The sequence below is a fragment of the Nansenia antarctica genome (genome assembly GCF_963989245.1).
Source record: "Nansenia antarctica genome assembly, chromosome: 5".
Taxonomy (NCBI): domain Eukaryota; kingdom Metazoa; phylum Chordata; class Actinopteri; order Argentiniformes; family Microstomatidae; genus Nansenia; species Nansenia antarctica.
The window spans coordinates 27,151,840-27,171,839 of record NC_137690.1 but is presented as its reverse complement, the minus strand read 5'-3'; the positions used below and the strand labels follow the sequence as shown (position 1 = coordinate 27,171,839).

Here is a 20,000-nt window from a genome sequence, read left to right as displayed (position 1 = left end):
ACACACACATACACACACACTGTTGAATACACTGGATGTACCCCCTCACAGATCAGAGCATTGACAACATCAACAGACGTAATACCTTTGTTTTTCACTTGCTCTTTTTCCCTCTCATTTCTCTCTTTTTCCCTCCCCCTTTTCTCCCTCACAGCAACGTTCCACAGTGGCGTCTATGATGCACAGACAGGAGACCGTGGAGTGCCTGAAGAAGTTCAACGCCAGGAGGAAACTCAAGGTCTGTGGGTTAAAGAGAACTATCTTCTCTTAAGTCTATGCTTTAAGTCAACTTAAGTTTCTATCGTTACATGAATATTTCTGTTCCACAAACATCATATTCAGAAATAAATATTCAACATAGCTAGCTGCATTATCTCAACATGTAATTTTTAGTACATTAGTGTCTATGTATTATGCATGCATTACATTTTACAATGTTGCGGTACAAGAATCTTTATTTGAGGAACTTAAATCAAATCAGTTTCAAGTTTCAATCTGGTTAGGAGGATAAATAGATCAAATTCAGAATAATGACTCTGGAACTGAAACAATTAAGTTGGTTATACTGTATACATAATTGAAAAATGATAATATTTCCTGTACGGGGCTGTGTGTCTTGTAGGGGTGACACAGTGGTGCAAGGCAAGAGTGACAGCTCTCTCTCTCTCTCTCTCTGTCTCTCTCTCTGTCTCAGGGGGCAATTCTTACCACCATGCTGGTTTCACGGAACTTCTCTGGTAAGTGTAAGACACACACACACACACACACACACAGTCCCTACTCTCTATGAAGCTAACAGGGCATTGGCCTGGTCTCCCCCAGGACCTTTCACTAGGGCCAATGCCCAACCTTCTCCATTGTTGTTTAACCAGAATGGTTGGTCAGCCAATCCCGCGGTACGCACAGCAGACTTAACCATCGGTGGCAAAACATCCTGCTTGGCTCAACCTGTGCAAATGGACGGCTGCTGTGTTAGCAGGGATTACAGCGTCTTGCCTATTAAAAGGAACATCATAAGACATCATCCATTGCATATAAGATTTAACGTTATTCTCCCATTGAGTTCAGCTAACAAACCATAATAAAACAGATGTTATCAAATGGGCTGTTCACCTACTTCATACTGTAGGTAGGTTTGGGTACTGCCATCATTATTGATTGTGTGAACCTCCGACAATATATCACTTTTTGGGGGTTAATGTTACATAACTAGCTGTGTGCGTGTGCGTGCGTACGTCTGTCTTCCTGTGCTTGAGGTAACATGAGTCACTTTGGTCCCAACAGCAGGACTCAATTGTGAAATGAACTGAGGTGAACATTCAACCTTCCCCATCTCTCTGTGACTGTCTCACACACGCAAACATGCACACACACACACACACACACACACACACATAAAGGTACGCATACACAGTGTATGTGTGTGTGTGTGTGTGTGTGCATGTGTGTGTACTTGTGTGCTTAGGTGTGTATATGTGTATGTGCGTGCGAGGAATTTGACACATCATGACACTAAGTAATGTCCAGAGGATAGCACTTAAAAGCATTATTTAAAACACTTATTTATAAAGTGGTCCTCGATGGAAACATAAAGTGAAATAATACAAAACATCACACAGCATAAAACAGCATAAAACTGCATAAAAACACACAACATGGAAACATAAAGTGAAACAAAACAACTCGGAATCACCCTCCCTTTCTTAAGGGTGAGCCATTAGTTCTCCCACATGCGCGCGCATGTGTGTGTGTGTGTGTGTGTGTGTGTGTGTGTGTGTGTGTGTGAGCTTACGTGTGAGAGAGACACGGGGGAGGGTTGAGTGGAGATGTTCACCCTCATCTTCCCAGGAAGTGGCTCCATTATTGGAGTCATACAGGGGATGAGTCACAGATCAGAGGTGGTGAGGGAGGGAGAGAGAGAGAGAGAGAGGATGGAGAGAGAGTCAGAGAGGATAGAGGGAGAGAGAGAGGGGATAGAGGAAGAGAGAGAGGGGATAGAGGGAGGGGATGAAGGGAGGGGGCTGGGCCAATGAGCTGTCAGAGAGAACAAGAAGAGAGGTAGAGTGGTGGCAGATGAAACCTAGACACATCCAAAGCCAGACTTAGTCCGATTTTTTTTATTTTGTTATACTACTATATAACTACTATATATTATACTACTATATAACTACTATATATTCTAGACACTATTACCTGAATTGTTGGAGTTGTGTATTGGATGGCGGCCACTGGTCAGTCATTACACACACACACACACACACACACACACACACACACACACACACACACGCACACACACACACACCCTAAGTTGTCTGTGTCTTGTTCATCAGATCTCGATGGGCTGCTCCTTACAGTATACAGGGTATGAGGATTAAGAGACAAAGTATGCACCAAGCGTATGGATGGTTTGTTCATGATTGTGTTCGTTCTGTCTGACACCGGCGCTCATGTCTCCTCTGTGTCTCATGACGACACGGTGTCAGAGGCCCTCGTGTCACACCTGGTTGTTTCTCTGTGCGTGTGTTCTGAACTCCTCTTGTCATTTGGACTAATGAATCCTATTTTGCTTCCTTTCTTCTTCTTCTCCCTCTCTCTCTCTCTCTCTCTCTCTCTCTCTCTCTCCCTCCCTCCCTCTCTTCTCTGTGTTGGGACTGTGTTGGACAGTTGGCAGTCGTCAGTCAACCGCTCCAGCCTCTGTCAGTGTCGCCGCGGCCGCCGTTGCCGCGGCAGCAGGCACAACCGCTGGGCTGGTGGAACAAGGTAGCCTGGCACGCCCGGGACTGCCACCCTTTTTTTTCTCCTCCTCCTCTCCTTTCTCCCCTCTTTCCCCCCCTTTCTCTTCTCCCTCCCTCCCTCCACCCACCCACCCACCCTACTTACAGTAGCATGGACGCTAACAGAGCATGCCACTGTCTTGGCTGATGTCATCGACCATCTCTCATTGGCCCAGCACAATTCCATCCCTGCGCCTCATTGGTCGCCCGGCCTGTCTCTCTTTACTCTGATAGGCCGGCCGGCCTCCTCCACCCCTCATCATTCCCCCTCACAGCGCAGAAAAGGAGCATGACTTGTCCCAAAGACCTGTTTACTGCCCTGATACTATCCTCCCTCTCTGGTCTCTGGTCTCTGGTCTCTGGTCTCTGTCTCTGGTCTCTGTCTCTGTCTCTGTCTCTGTCTCTGTCTCTGTCTCTGTCTCTGTCTCTGTCTCTGTCTCTGTCTCTCTGTCTCTGTCTCTATCTCTATTTCTGTCTCTGTCTCTGTCTCTGTCTCTGTCTCTGTCTCTATCTCTGTCTCTGTCTCTGTCTCTGTGTCTCTGTCTCTATCTCTGTCTCTGTCTCTGTCTCTGTCTCTGTCTCTGTCTCTGTCTCTCTGTCTCTGTCTCTCTGTCTCTGTGTGTGTGTGTGTGTGTGTGTGTGTGTGTATGTCTCTCTCTCTTTCTCTCTCTCTCTCTCAGTCATCTCATTCAGTTCCTTTACCCTCTTTGGTCACTCTATTCATCCCACCAAAACTGCCATTCTATACCTCTAAAATCTCATCCTCCTTTCCCTCTTTTCCTCTCACCCCCCCCCCCCCCCCCCCCCCTCCTTTCTCTATTTTTCTCTGTCTGAGAATGATACTGGAAAGTTCCCCCCTATAATCTTTAAGGATGGAACTGCCCACACGTTGTCAGTGAATGCTGCATGGGGCACACTGGACTGGTGCATGCGCTCTAACGGGGGGTTGTGGGAGGTTGGGGTATGATGCATGGTTAACACTTTGTAAGACGCAAGGTTAGGGGCTTCTCTTCTCTTCAGATGCAGTGAAAACCCACTGAAACTGCCACCGAAATACTTTGTTTGAGGCCTGAATTAGCATCTGTACGTACTTTGCGTTTGTTTACAATATCGTACCAGTGATACTAACATTGGCTACGGATAGCATATTAGAAGGCAGTCTTTATACCGGTCTTTAAATGTTACACCGAAAGGTCTTTAAATGTTTATAACTTGTAGTGCCATTTGATACTGTAGATATAACCTACTTAAGAAGATTAAAGTGGAAATTAAAGAATACTACTCTACTAAGAGCTGGTGCCAGCTGTCAGTGTGGTGCCGTGGGACACCAGTCCTCTCCACTTCCCCCTCCGTCTCCACCAGCCTTCAATCAAATATTCATGCCGGTCTGCCTCCCGTTGTTAGCTTCACTCTGCTGCGGCCTGCAGACTGGAGGCCTCAGGCTCCACCAGGGACTCACATTCTCTTGGAGGGGAAAACAAACAAACAGACAAACAAAAAGTTCACTGACAAAAAGGTTTTGTGTGTTATTGAACACCCATGTAGCTTTACCTTAAAGGTGAAGCATGTTGTTGCTTTTTTGCTCTTTGCTGCCCTCTCTAGCAATCGTAAATATACCATGTTTCCCAGCAGCGACAAACATAAATGCATATCCTTGTACACAAATGGAAATAAAGTGAAATAGGGACAGAAAGGTCAGTGCTCAACGTCGAAGACACCAAATTTGAGGAAGTTTGCACTTTTCTTTTTGGACCAAAACAGCACTCTCTTCGCTGAAAGTTCTTTAACGTGTGATTTCATTTCCTTGATTGTTACTGATTAATAACAGCCATTTAGCACTATTTTAAAGCTCAAATCGACATACGGGACCTTTAAAGCCTCCGGGCTATCAGGGTAGTTACAGGACAGAGAGAGACAGAGACCACATCTGTCCTCATTTGAAGCCTCCATCCTTGCCTGCTCTTCCTAAGCCTCTGCTACTGGCAGGGATGTTAGCGACAGTCCTGATGGGTATTAATAACCACTGTGGCCTTCTCTTTTCCCCTCTTGTCTTTTTTCCTTTCTTGCTTCATGTGTCATGTGTGGCAAGGTAAGCAGCCCCCTGGCTTCCTCCCCTCCAGGGATTGAAGCATGACCTTTGAACCTTCCAGGTTGGCCAAGGAGAGGTCTCGTGGAATCTCATGGAATTCTCTCCTTTTCCTCTTCTTTTTTTTCGACATAATTTTGTATTACTTCCATGGTTCACCTGTTTGAGACCCATGGTTCACCTGTTTGAGATCCATGGTTCACCTATTTGAGATGACTTCCATGGTTCACCTATTTGAGATGACTTCCATGGTTCCCTGTTTGAGTCTTCTCCAGAGTTTTATGTCTATGGACATTTAAAAAGACAGCCTAGAGTAGAGAGCTTTGGTCTGTTGTTATAAAAAAATACAATGGCGTTTTGTCATAGAGTTCTGTCCCCCCCCCCAGCCCCCTCTCTCTCTCTCTTCCGAGACTAACACAATGCCAAAGCCTTGACACTATTAACCTCTATTATGACGTTTCTTCCCCCTCAGTAAAAACAAGATTGAAAGGTTTGTGAAAAACTCAACCACGGTAAAAGCACGTTCTTGACGTTCTGTCGTGGTTCTGTCTGTGGTTGGATAACAGAGTAGGAGCTTTATCTCTCCCTCGTACGTGGCCCAACTGCTGAATTTGCACATCTTGCTGGTAGAAATGAGATATTATACCAATTGACGCAGAAGTAGAGAGGGGAGGGGATGCTCTTAAGAAGAGAAGGGGAGGGGGGGGAAGCAGTGGAAAACTGCAAGTGTTGCATTATACTTCAACCTATTTCTCCTCTCTCTCTCTCTCGTTCCCACCTCTCCAAGCTCTCCAAGCTGCCTTCTCTGTGCCAGTTTCAAAGTTCCTCCTCACCGCTATGTGGTTTTAAGCCTTTACTGCTCCGTCTCATCTCCTCTCTCAACATCAAACACACTTTGAACCTGCTCCCTAAAACGAGACCTCAAACAAGTTGGTTATGGAACACCTAACGGGACTTATGTCTCTGTTTGTAATGCACTGGAGTCCTTGTGTTTGTTGTGTAGATGTGGATATAGAGCAAGGGGTGGGTGGTGGGGGGGGGGAGTTAGCGAAGGAAAAAAAGCGCAGAATGCCAGAAATAGTGGTTTATGTAACGTGGTATCCTACTGATGATGTAATTGCTTTTGATTTCTGACTTAGAATTGTGCCCAGCTCGCTTAAAATAACCCTGACAACCAACGTCTCCCGTAGTGATGGAGATGGAGGCTGACAAGGCTTCAGACTGACAGGTTTAGGCCACCTGCTTTGACTGACAGGCTGAGAAAAGAGGTGAAGAGGAGGAGGAGAGGGGAGACAGGTGGGACCCAGTTAATCTGCAGCCCTTGAGAGAGCCAGGGGGGGCCAGGGCGGGGGGGGGGGGGGGGGCAGGGGGATGTGGTGCCTCTCCCTCAGTCCCCGGCCTGTTCTCTGTCTCCGCCTCGTTAACTCATTATCCAGCGCCGACGCTAATGAGGCTCTGTTGCTGCCGGCAACCAGGATGGACTCTCTCTGGGCCTCCTGTGCTCCCGTGTGTGTGATGAACGGGATGGTTTTAGCCCAGGATACGTTCTGAGAGTGGGTTAGTGGGTGTGTGTGGGGGTGCGTTTCTAGCGCGATCTTATAATGTATGTGTTGTGTTACATACGTGTGTGCCTGGGTTTCCGTTAACCGGCAATTACCGGTCTTTGTCCGGTAAATTTTTTTGAAGTCCGACAAATTGAAAAGTCGTCGGACATATTGTCCGGTGAAAATAATTCCCTTTGAATACAATTCGCTAAAGTTCACATTCTGATTCCTTCTATTTTAAAAAAGACGAATATATAGGCTATGTATTTATTTTATTATGATATGATTTGACACCGGCATGATGACGACTCCTAATGTGTAGGCCGGCCTATGCGAAACAGCGCACAGGTGCCACATGGGATTGATGCCAGATGGGATTACAGCTTAACCAGTCTATTACCGCTTAAACACAGTAGCCCATTCGGCGGTAACCCATGCCTATCTGGCAACCCTGCCAACCCGTCCACCATAGTAATACGCAAACGTTGCAGCTCAAAGTGCACCATAGCGAGCGATTAAATTAATGGAAAGATGGCAAAACAAAGTAAGCTTAGCAATGAGGAGAAGTAAGCTTAGCAATGAGGAGAAGTCTGGCTCTGAAGAGATGGAGGCGGCTGACGCCGTCGCACCGGTTGCGCGAACAATTGCAGAGTTCCTCCGGGACAACGCGTGCGTGTCCGACGCCCGGCTGGAGGAGCTGCTGGCCCGGGCGCTGGAGGTAGGTAACCAGTAACTACGGCGTGTCCGTGCTGGGGAACTCCAGCGAACCCAACTGGGATTTCATCTCCTCCCTGTTTTTCACCAGCACCGTGCTGACCACCACGGGTGAGTGCGTGTGTGCGTGTGTGTGTGTGTGTGTGTGTGTGTGTGTGTGTGTGTGTGTGTGTGTGTGTGTGTGTGTGTGGGTGGGTGTGTGAGAGACAGCGAGTGAGAGAGAGAGAAAAAACCTAATTAAAATTTCATCGTATCCCAACCTGCCTATCAATTGTTTATCAATAAACAGTTATGTTCTCCTCATTGTCATACTCCCGAGTCCGATTAAGTATGATTTGACAGGCAGCTAAACTAAATGCCTTCCCAACCAGCGAGACCTGGTTATAGAAATGACGTTGTTTTATTGATTTAAAAAAAAGGGTAAAACTGGAAAGAGAAAATAGAAAACTCACATTAATCCCAAACAATTTAACAAACTTCAGTTAACGTAATGTGGAGTCCGTTCATTGATCGATGCTGTCTGTTCAGTTCCCAGTGAGGCGCCCGTTCAGCGCTGGACCCGTTCAGCGCTGGATTTGACGCATGGCATAGCGCGCATGCGTCAAATCATGTTATATTATTATATAGCTCGCATCTAATCGTATCGGATGAGAAATAGACATTAAATGGCATATATAGGCCGCTACACAACAGTAATCACCGCGACAAACAGCTATATTAGATTTGAGGGAAAAAAATATGATTTATTATATTTTAATATGATGACCGGAATATATCACGTTTGTCCGGTAAATCGAATTCTTCCCGGACACGATGTCCGACGGCAAATTTTTCTAACGGAAACCCTGGTGTGTGCTGCTGATTGCTTGTGTGTGTGTGTTAATTATTTATGTGCATATGCAGGCACGTGTGTGCGTGTGTGTGTGTGTGTTCTTCTTGCTTGTACACACCCCAGTACGGCCCACGGACCCCCCCTGTCTCTGTGCTGCAGTAGCTGAAGACTGTGAATACGGTCTTTTGTCTGTGCGCCATTTCCCCTGTCGTAAGGGATTATGGGTATTATAGTAATCAGAGCACTGTCTCCAGTATCAATGAACACCCTTGTCTTCTCTCCCCTTTCTTATTTTCACCAGACTGAAGTCTAATCCTCCGTCTGGTCCTAAAGGTCCTCTGGACTCTTGGTCTTCATTGTGCTGTTCTCTCCCTGTGGTGTGAATGTCAGGCCCCTGTGGACAGCGAGGGCGGTTAGCACTAGAACAGCCGTGCCTTTTTTACCTACTATAAGATCTGCCTCAGGGGGTCAAATGACCATAGTCTTTACAATGGAAAGCTGCTATTTGCACACAACGACCACTAGTTGGCCAGCTTGTAAATTAGCCTGCCTTCTACATAAAGCAAAATAGCTTTATACGAGCTTATCCTGATGTGATTTTGAAAATGTAAGGATACTGGGTGGTAGAACGCACATGTCTAGGAAACGTCATGAAAGGAGGGTCCTGAAATTTGATCGAGTGCAAAGATAGAAAAAAAGAATTACTGACAGGGTCAAATGACCCCACCCATGGCTGTTCTAGTGTTACGGAAGGGGAATGTAATGGCTTAGTCTAATGACTGATTTTAACTGGCGGCGGGCGGGGGTGGGGGGGGTTGTACACAACACACTAATGAATACAAATGGTTCCTAAAATGGACGGTCATAAACAGTCTGCGTTTAAACAGTCACGTGGGGGTCGTTTGCACGAGTGACTACCCCCCGAAGAATCCAGTGGACATCGATGCTGATCCTTACATGGGTTTCCAACCTCTCTAGTCAATACCTGCTCACGCATGAAATGTGATTCTGGAACCACTAACCCTAATTGAGGAACTATTCGCTTAAAAACCGCCCGTCCATTTTGACAGCACTGCTTACCTTGCCTGGTTTAAAATGTATCTCCAGGGACAGGCCTAGTACCTTATTGGTACAGCACAGGAGTTGACGGTGAACCCTCATTCACACTACGGAGCCTAACCGAGCTGAGCTTTCAATGGGAAAGTGTGTCCAAACTTTTGACTGGTACTGTATATCCACCATAGTTACTGAAATAGTAGCTGTGTTGGAAAGAGACAGTGTGAAAGGAAAGGAAACCTTTCTCCCTAGCCGGCACAGTGAGGTTGGGGTCGGACCTGTAGTGTGAAAAGGCCCTGTCTGTCTCCTTCAGATTGCTGTTGTGTCAACTCTCTGTTCCTCACCCCTGTTCTGTTCTAAACTCTCTGTTCCTCACCCCTGTTCTGTTCTAAACTCTCTGTTCCTCACCCCTGTTCTGTTCTAAACTCTCTGTTCCTCACCCCTGTTCTGTTCTAAACTCTCTGGTCCTCACCCCTGTTCTGTTCTAAACTCTCTGGTCCTCTCCCCTGTTCTGTTCTAAACTCTCTGTTCCTCTCCCCTGTTCTGTTCTAAACTCTCTGGTCCTCACCCCTGTTCTGTTCTAAACTCTCTGTTCCTCACCCCTGTTCTGTTCTAAACTCTCTGTTCCTCTCCCCTGTTCTGTTCTAAACTCTCTGTTCCTCACCCCTGTTCTGTTCTAAACTCTCTGTTCCTCACCCCTGTTCTGTTCTAAACTCTCTGTTCCTCTCCCCTGTTCTGTTCTAAACTCTCTGTTCCTCACCCCTGTTCTGTTCTAAACTCTCTGTTCCTCACCCCTGTTCTGTTCTAAACTCTCTGTTCCTCTCCCCTGTTCTGTTCTAAACTCTCTGTTCCTCTCCCCTGTTCTGTTCTAAACTCTCTGTTCCTCACCCCTGTTCTGTTCTAAACTCTCTGTTCCTCACCCCTGTTCTGTTCTGGGAGCATCATTGACATGCTGTCTCTCTCTCCCTGTGCTTCCCATTACAGCAGCCAAGAGTTTGCTCAACAAGAAGGCAGATGTCAAGGTAAGACAACCACTGCTCAACTTCCATACTCCCTCTCTCTCTCCCCCTCTTTCTCCCCTCTCTCCTCCCTGCTCCCCTCTCTATAGAAGATCTGGAGTGCTCTCATTCTTTCTCTCTCTCTCTCTCTCTCTCTCTCTCTCTCTCTCTCTCTCTCTCTCTCTCTCTCTCTCTCTCTCTCTCGCTCTCGCTGTGTCTCTACAGTCTACCCTTCTCTTAGCTTGTACTGTCCAGACCAGGTCCTCTCCCTCTCCTCCTCCCCTCCTCCTTCTCTTTCTTCTCCTCTGCTCTTCTCTCTCTCTCTCTCTCCCTCTCTCTTGCTGCTCCTTGCTTAGCTTGTTAGTTTCTGCATAGATCAATGTGTCTTTAGCTCAGTGACTCATGTATGTCAGGCTACGCTGCTCTAGTGTCTATGATGGTGTGCGTGCGTGCGTGTGCGTGTGTGTGTGTGTGTGTGTGTGTGATCATGAAAGTTTAAACATGTGTGTTTAGTAGATCTTCTCAGCTCATGGTGTGGGTGTTTTGGCAGAGTGATGCACATAGCGCCCGTTCACACGGTCAATACTCCGATCACTACAACCCATCCTTTCTGTTCATTATTATCACTTCATCTTTTCCTCCTCCTACATTCTTTCTTTGCCGTCTTGGCCTAGTTTCATCCCTCTCTTTCTTCCTTTTCTCTTCCTCCACTGTGTTCCCATCCTCCATCACCCCACCTGGCCTTTAACCCCTCAGTTGCTGACGGTCCCTAACGAGTTTCACCCACCATCTTCACCCCATCTCACCCACTGCACACACACATCCCACGCACTGTGTGTGTGTGTGTGTGTGTGTGTGTGTGTGTGTGTGTGTGTGTGTGAGTGAGTGCATGCATTTTACGTCAAACTGTCAGATTGCAAGGGCCTGTGCGTGTAAAAGTGGCCATGTGTGTGCTCATACAGGGTGTGTGTGCGTGTGTGTGTGTATGTGAGGCCCTCTCTCCGGGAGCCCGTTCAGCAGGGAATGTGACTCCAGCTCCAGGAATAGCCGTGAGTCTGAACCCTGGAAACTCAGCGACAAAAATAGACACACACTTCCCCTGCGCAGTGCTCATCGCCTAGCAACAGGGTCCCCACACACTCTCCCCAACCGTTTTTTAATAAAAGATTTTCATTTGTTTCCCCCCCCCCGCCCACCCACCTCTCCCCTCCTCCCTCTCGTTCCTCCTCTCATCCATTGTCTCGTTCTATCGTTCTGACCCCTCTCGTCGGCTCTCGCTTCCTCCTCTGGTTCTGTCACTCAGAACGCCACCTGACGTGTTCCGCTGTAGCCCGAGCACCTGCTCCATCTCAGCCACACACTCTGACGCTGGCTACTAGCTACTGGCTACTGGCTACTGGCTACTGGCTACTGGCTACTAGCTACTGGCTACTGGCTACTAGCTACTGGTTACTAGCTACTGGCTACTAGCTACTGGTTACTAGCTACTGGTTACTAGCTATTGGTTACTAGCTACTGGCTACTGGCTACTGGCTACTAGCTACTGGTTACTAGCTACTGGTTACTAGCTACTGGTTACTAGGGGTGTAAATCACCAGCTTCATCACGATACGATATTATATCGATTTGTTTGTATGACGATACAATGTTTGACGATATCACAATGTCAGTCACGATACGATTTCGATTCGATTCGATTCAAGATCGATATGACGATATGATCGATATGACGCGATATCATATGCCAATCTAACACAATTATCAATTGTAATAAGTGGTAATTAACATACAGCTCATTAACATACACACACACACACACACACACACACACAGGTTCAGAGAGACATCCAGTCACACACGCACACACACACGTCCAGCAGGTCTGATATTGGTCTGACTGGATTCGCCTCGAAGAGTAGATGTTAAAAAATATCTTTGGTGTCCAAAACGGTCAATGTATTCGCCCATTAGACTCCCGTTAGACGCACTCTCATTAGACGCACTCACACAAGCCGAACATTTCCGAAGATCACCGGAGATTGCCGAACGCGAGAGGAGGAGGAGCAGGAGAAGTGGAGCCGAGCCAGTAGAGTAGACAGTCACACACGGTGAATGCGAACTCATTGCGAACGCGAGTATGTTCACTTCCCTGGTTCAGAGAGATGTTCCAAAATATATATTAAAAGGGATAGACTTACTGTCTCTCATCAAAAATGAAAAACATTCGTATCTTTTTCAAGTCTCTCTCTCTCTCTCTCTGCGCGCATAAGATGACGATATAGATCGATATTTTTACATTGCATCGATGTAATCAGATCGTTAGTCAATGAATCGATACATCGATACATCGATGTATCGTTACACCCCTACTGGTTACTAGCTACTGACTACTAGCTACTGGCTACTAGCTACTGGTTACTAGCTACTGGCTACTAGCTACTGGCTACTAGCTACTGGTTACTAGCTACTGGTTACTAGCTACTGGTTACTAGCTACTGGCTACTAACTACTGGTTACTGGTTACTGGTTACTAGCTACTGGTTACTAGCTACTGGTTACTTGACTACCAGCTACTGGTTACTAGCTACTGGTTACTGGTTACTGGTTACTGGTTACTGGTTACTGGTTACTGGTTACTGGTTACTGGTTACTAGCTACTGACTACCAGCTACTGACTACTAGCTACTGGTTACTGGTTACTGGTTACTGGTTACTGACTACTGGTTACTGACTACTGGTTACTGGTTACTAGCTGCTGGTTACTGACTACTACATGACAAACTATTGTGAGACGTGTGAGGGCTGTTAGCGTAGCCACTACTCCACTCAGTTCAGTATGGTGCCACACGCTAGCATCACAGCGCTGGTTGTTCAGGACAGTAGATTCTGTACAGTCTAAAGTGCACATGTAGAGAGGTCCTGTTGGGCTTTTTGGATGACAGCGGGAAGACCCTTGTGAATGTGTAAGGACTTACAATGGCCACACTTCCTACCATATTCTGTCTCTTCCCTCGTCTCTCACTCTCTCTCTCTATTTCTCTCTCTCTCTCTCTCTCTCTCTCTCTCTCTCTCTCTCTCTCTCTCTCTCTCTCTTCCAGACAGACTCCTATCCTTCTTTCCCCACTTCATAAAGACAGATGATTCCGCCTCCCCTTGATATTTCCTCTTCTTTCTCTTTCTTCTTCTCCCTGGCGGCCTCGGCGACACCATCCTCCTCTTCTTTGTCCTCTGCTTGCCATGGCCTCTTCTTTCTTCCCTCTCTTCTTGAGAATCCATTGAAAATTCCATTTCCCTTCACTGGAAATTGAAATGTCCTTCCCTGCGCTTCCACCTGGGTGAAGTCGGGGCTACAGTATACTTATACTTATATTCATGTACATCAAACTACTTCCTGGCAGGTTGAAACTAGTGGCCTGCCATAGGGTGATACACATGAACCAAGGATCTCTTTGAATTCCACATGATCTTCAGTTCATCAGTTCTTGGCATTCACCTGTTGTCATTCGTTCTCTCTCCCTCTCCATCATCCCTCCATCGCGTGGGCCAGAAACGGAAGTCCAGCTCCACTGTCCAGTATATGGTGAGCATGCTATTTTAAATCCCACCCATCCTCTCTTTCCTTCTCTCCCTGGACTCCTCCTCTCCTCTCCTCTCCTCGTCCTCTCCTTTCCCCCCTCCCCTCTCATCTCCTCCCCTCTCTTCTCTTCTCTCCTCTACTTTCCACCTCTCTCATCTCTTCTCCTCCCCTCCTCCACTCTCCTTTCCCCTATCCTCCCCTCTCCTCTCCTCCCTCCTCCTCTGACCTTCAGCTTGTCTGGAGATCCCTCCTGGAACTTCTCTTCTACCCGCTCCCCCCACCCTCCCCTCGTATAACTTAATATGGTGACACAGGAGGAAACGATCACAGTGTCAGAAGGAGTTGTATCACCAGGAGCCTCAACCCTCCAACGGTGGCTATCACAGTCGTTCAGCTTGTGGTTCACACTTTCGCTACTAAACCTCTCCAGACCCGTATGATCTCTGTATCTCGTACTCTCTGAGGAGGGTGTGTTATGTGTGTGTATATATCTCCTTTACTCCTCTCATCTGAGTGCACTAGTCTTGAGCCAGATCCTCCGGAAGGTTCTCTTGAGTGTCCTCTGGAGAGCAGGGCTGGATCACATGGATCTAATGGATGCCCTACAGTAGCGGAGCTCCAACCCATACAGACATGTTGAAGATCCTAGGCTCTTCTAGAATATATCTCTAAAATGACATTATCTTTGTGCTCTCAAAGATGTCTCTGTGCTCTCAAAGATGTCTCTCTGCTCTCAAAGATGTCTCTGTGCTCTCAAAGATGTCTCTCTGCTCTCAAAGATGTCTCTGTGCTCTCAAAGATGTCTCTCTGCTCTCAAAGATGTCTCTCTGCTCTCAAAGACGTCTCTGTGCTCTCAAAGATGTATCTCTGCTCTTAAGGATCTGCTGTAACCACACTACAGGAAGAGGACACATGATGATACTTTGGATATTTATAAACCTGCTTTTAGTAAGACACCCTCCTCCAAATGGAGGCCTTTGATGGACCCCTGTGTGCTCTTTGCATGGTGATGGATGAGTGTCAGCCACCTCACCTGGGGGAGATCTGATGGCTGATGATGAGCAGGGTCTTACATCAATTGTGCCAACCGACTGCACCGTCAGTGAGCTACAGCACGAGGCTATGTGGTTTGTGTGAGTGCTTGATACAGTGTATGGTGGTGAAGGGCTCAGTATGTGCTAGTGTGTGTGGGTGTGTGGGTATGTGTTTTGGAATTCCTCTGACTGTGTGTTAGTTATCCGTGTCTGTCAGTGCTAGCTTTTACGGCACTCTCTGTTACGTGTGTGTGTGTGTGTGTGTGTGTGTGTGTGTGTTCTCGCATTTATGAGAGTACATTGCTTGTGCTCTCCAACTCTGCTCTCTCTCCCTCTTTCTATCTCTCTTTCTTCCTCCTTCCCCCCCCCCTCTCTCTCTCCCCCCCTCCTGGCCTCAGGGCCTGCTCTCCGTGGTGGACAGCTCTCCCTGTCTGACCCTCGCTGCCTCAGTCCCACCCTGGCCTCGGCCCCTCTCTGACTCTGTTGCTGTCTACCCCCCACCCCCCGACACTATCTAAATCTAAGCCGTCAGCTAAATGGCATATCTAATTATTACTATTGTTACTATTATTATTATTATTATTATTATTATTATTATTATTATGATTATGATTATGCCCCTATCAGACAACATCATCTGATCTAGAGACAGGCCAGATTAAATCAGTTACGGTGTGCTGTTTGAGACCCCCCTTTCACCTATTTTATTGTTATTTTTATTTAATATTACCGTCTGATTTCATGTGATATAATGTAAGTAAGTAAAGCTTTATTAATGTAGCGCCTTTCGTACATGAAATGCAACTCAAAGCACATGTAAGTGAAATGCTGCTTTGATGTTCACGACCTCAGCCTCTTTGATGTAGATTCAATGTAGATGGGATTCATTTCCACACATTTTGTCGCCAAATGTGCTCAACTGAATCGGGGTACTGTACTGTAGACAGTAGAATCCTTGGACGTTTTAAAAAGTCAAAAGAAGTCTGTGTCTTTGACAAACGATGATGTCATTCCCCTGACGATCTCAGAATATGAATGTCCCCCGCCCCCCCCCCTCTCTCTCTCTCTATCTCCCTCTCTGTCCTCATAGCACCCAACCTCACAGGAACATAGCCCACCCCCCACCCACTACCACCCCCACTCCTCCCATCACACGGAAGCGGGAGGGAGGGAGGGGGGGTTTCATGAATGCTGTGTGTGTTAACCTCTTCACTGCCGCCCCACCCATCCATCCACGGTAGCTCACAGCATTGTTGTTAACACAGTGTTGTGTCTCCCCCCCTGCACAGCCCCAGACAAACAGCACGAAAAACAGCATAGTCACCAGCCCCAAAGGAAACGTCCCTACTCCTGCACTGGTATTTACCTCTTTTTGTCCGTCCGTTCGTCTGTCACTCCCTCCCACCCTCCTTCTGTTTCCCTTCCTTCCTCCCTCCTTCCCTCCTTTCTCCTCTGTCCGTGTCAACGTCTCAATCGTGAGAGAGAGAGAGACTGCGATGGCGGGGCATAAAATGTCTCCCCGTCACTGACTGTTACTGACTGCGACTTTGTCTGTGTGTGTAAGAGTCTGTGTGTGAGTCTGTGTGTGAGTCTGTGTGTGAGTCTGTGTGTGTGTGTGTTGTTTCCTCCCACAAACGTAGCAGCCGTCTGTCTGTTTGGCTCTTGGCTGCAGCACTGTTTCCCTCAGCCGGGAGGCAGGAGGAGGAGCAGACAACTGATGCAGCGTTGTTTATCTGTCTAACACATCTCTGTCTCCTCTACAGATGGGGCCTGTCTGCCCAGTCTGTCCATCACCCTATTTTTATGCTCAAAGCCACCTGTACCAAAATGAAATGATATCGAATTCCTGGACGGTTGTTGACTAGACACAGCCTCTCTGCTAGATAACATTCACAGAAGTTGTCCAAACGAAGGGGAGAATTTATAGCCTTAGGTATTGGTATGGTAGCCTACCTGTTCAACCTGAACCCATCGCTGATATGTGACTGGTGGGTCTGGTGGAAAAGTCCTCTAGTAGGCCACAGTCATTTTTCAGTTTTTGACAGATTCTGAAAGGGCATTTTTGTAAGCCTTCAAATGATGCATCATACATCATTGACATATGAAAAAAAGTTGAAGAAGATATGCGTATTTGAATGTTGGCACACATCAAATCAACAGAGAAAATTGAAAAAAAATTGTTTCAACAGCTCAATGAGTTGGGCACCGATTGTGGTAACTCTTGAGTGAGCCTACGTTGGATAAAAGTGTCTGCCTAAATGACCACGTATTAGCCTACCTGTATAAAATGATGGCCTTTTTTCCCCTAGTGATCAGGTGTTCATGTCCATGGCCTGGTGAACAATGTGGAGGATCTGCAGTGTGGTGTGAGACCAGTAAACAGGGACCAGGCCAGTTATGGTGCTTTTCCACTACAGGGCCAGCCCGGGTCGACCCGGGTCAGCCCTGTTCTTTGGCGCTTTTCCATTGAGCGGCCCGTGTCAGCACGGCACGGCACGGTAAAATAGTTCTTGTTCGGGATGGGTAGCGAAAGTTGGGGAAAGGTACTTTTTTGCCAGGCTGCGTGTGACGAGTGACGCTGCACACCGTTGATTGGTCAATGGAAATCGTCATCCCATGTTCATAGATTTCTTCTCTAACCGCCATCTTCAGAAGATCACAACAGATTTCGCTCTAGGAAAATGTCACTTACTGTTTCTGTAATAGCTTATTAATAAAGATTAGAAAAATTATGCTGACCATCGTATTATCTTAGTTTAATGTCATTTCAATGCATCATAGAACTTTTATTTACAACAAGCATAACAAAAAAAAACGCTATTATGGCGATGTCCTGTGCCTATGCTGTTCCTCAGTCCAGCGGCAGTCAAATGCCGGTAGATTCGTGTCTTGGAGGAAGCATGATACTCGCTCAGAGTTCATCTCGCTTTCCCCCCCCCCCCCCCCCCGTTGATGTGTTAAACAATCTAATCTGATCTGTATAGCGGGGGGGGGGGGGGGGGATCTTATGACACGTAACTACAGTCCCGGGTCGCTCAGTATAATGGAGAAGCGTTTCTGAAAGTACGGCACGGCACGGCACGGCTCGGATACAAATGCGGCCCAGTTCGGGTCGGTAGTGGAAAAGCGCCATTAGGGAAGGGAGCTGGAGAGAGAGGAAATGACAGGCGCTCCGCCATACACACCACCGCCGCAACACATGCAGCCATATATCAGCATATTTTTAGGAGCCCTCACAGTTTCCCTTTTAATGTGTGTGTGGGTGTGTGTGGATGTGGGTGTGGGTGTGGGTGTGTGCGCATGTGTGTGTGTGAGTGAGAGAGAGAGAGAGAGAGAAAATATAGACCTAGATCAGAATATTACTTCTCCGAGCCTTGAAGGGAAATGAGATTGGGATTGTTAGTCTCGCTGCTGTTGCTAGGGACTTCTGCTAGCTTTTGTGCATTGCCACTTTGTGCCCAGGTGCCTTCTAATAGTCTGTTTGTGTCTGGATGTATGGCAGAAGGAGGATAGCGGTTGTTTGGTCAGAGCTACAGTTGGACCCACTAATTTTAGACCTGTGTGTGTGTGTGTGTGTGTGTGTGTGTGTGTGTGTGTGTGTGTGTGTGTGCGCGATATACAGGGTCATACTGTGTACAGTGAGGGTGTTCTAGTGAGGTCAACAACCATGTAATGGCCAGATCTCCCCCCTCTGTCCAACTGTCAGTCAGTCACTTCCCCTCACAGCAAACCTCAGGTATTTTTGTCTTCATCAAGCTGTTGCCGCTGCCTGTTGCCCAGGGCGACGGTTGGCATAGCGATAATTGTCATCGTCATGGAGGAGACAGCTGGCTGGTGATTGGTCACAGGAAAGGTGTCACCTCCTGCGGGTTTTGTGTGTGTGTGTGTGTGTGTGTGCGTGCACGCGTGTGTGTGTGTGTGCGCGTGCATACACATGTGTGCACTGTTAGGCATCAAGTGACATTTCTTAAGAGCTGTCAGAATAGTGAGAGTGCTAGAAAGGGAGAGAGATAAAGAGAGAGACTGGAAGAGGAAGAGAAAGAAAGAGATGGAGAGGACGAGAGAAAGAAAGAGCAGACAGACACAGAGAGAGCCCACTTGTTGTCATGTTTAGTGGAAGGATAGAAATAAACATCATTAGTTAAGGGCTGTTTCACTGTAATGACAGAAACCCTGAACAGAAAACACACTCATCACTCTGCCTACCGCAAAACACACTCATCACTCTGCCTACGACAAAACACACTCATCACTCTGCCTACGACAAAACACACTCATCACTCTGCCTACGACAAAACACACTCATCACTCTGCCTACGACAAAACACACTCATCACTCTGCCTACGACAAAACACACTCATCACTCTGCCTACGACAAAACACACTCATCACTCTGCCTACGACAAAACACACTCATCACTCTGCCTACGACAAAACACACTCATCACTCTGCCTACGACAAAACACACTCATCACTCTGCCTACAACAAAACACACTCATCACTCTGCCTACCGCAAAACACACTCATCACTCTGCCTACGACAAAACACACTCATCACTCTGCCTACGACAAAACACACTCATCACTCTGCCTACCGCAAAACACACTCACCACTCTGCCTACCGCAAAACAACACACAGAGGAGATGATGAAGAGTGAGTGGTGAACTGTTGGTTAGCCCCCAAAAAAAGGGTTACAGGGTGGTTTTCAAACGGAAAAACAGATCGACAAGTAATCTGAGGTTTGAGCCTGACTTGTGCCCTTGGCCAATTTTCTAAGGTGAGGATATGGTGCATAAACACCTGTCTATGTTCACTCCTCACCACTAAATTATCTAAAAGACATACTGTATGTACATACTGTAGGTCTGGGAAAGGTTGCAACAGAATATACATATCGATGCTGTAGATGCGACCTATGATTCATATTGAAAGCTTTTTTAAGAGCTTTTCCAATGCTTTGCATTCCACTGCCCACCGTCACGATGAGCTGCTTGATTAAGATGTTGTCATCTGCGGTGTTGTGTTTTAGAACCATCTTTGATGCAGTAAAAAGGTTCAGACTCCTCACCGTAGGTGATGACGGTTTATCTTAAAAAACAAAACCACATATTATGCCTCTAATCAAACTAAATCAACTTAAGCGTATTATCGGTGGCTCTTGTGTTATATTAAGATGTATTATGCGTCTTGATGTTGAGTGACCCCTCCATACACAGGCTGTTCCCGGCCACTTAGTTTACAAGTCGTAAAGCCTTTTCCTTCATTCCTTCAGGGAATTCTCTCTCCTCCCGGTCTCCTACCGCTGCTGCTGATTGAAAACCAGAGCGAAAGATAAACAAACATTCAAAGGAAAGTGTCCTTGGAATGTAAGTGTCTT

At 46.9% G+C, this 20,000-nt stretch overlaps 1 protein-coding gene across 17 annotated transcripts in view; it reads left to right on the top strand.

Annotated features, from left to right (window-relative positions):
• The window catches only part of LOC308158629 (calcium/calmodulin-dependent protein kinase type II subunit beta), a gene marked incomplete at both ends in the record, with an annotated part of 74,637 nt that overhangs the window by 40,846 nt on the left and 13,791 nt on the right, over positions 1-20,000 (top strand). For 3 of the 17 annotated variants that reach the window (XM_080532299.1, XM_080532296.1, XM_080532294.1), the window contains 3 exons: positions 155-238; positions 695-737; positions 9,994-10,031. In XM_080532299.1, coding sequence (XP_080388425.1) covers positions 155-238; positions 695-737; positions 9,994-10,031 — 165 coding nt within the window. Of the gene's footprint in view, positions 1-154; positions 239-694; positions 742-2,667; positions 2,764-9,993; positions 10,032-13,554; positions 13,588-15,898; positions 15,977-20,000 lie in introns of all 17 variants that reach the window. The other 14 variants (XM_080532305.1, XM_080532301.1, XM_080532295.1 and 11 more) reach the window with 11 other exon arrangements.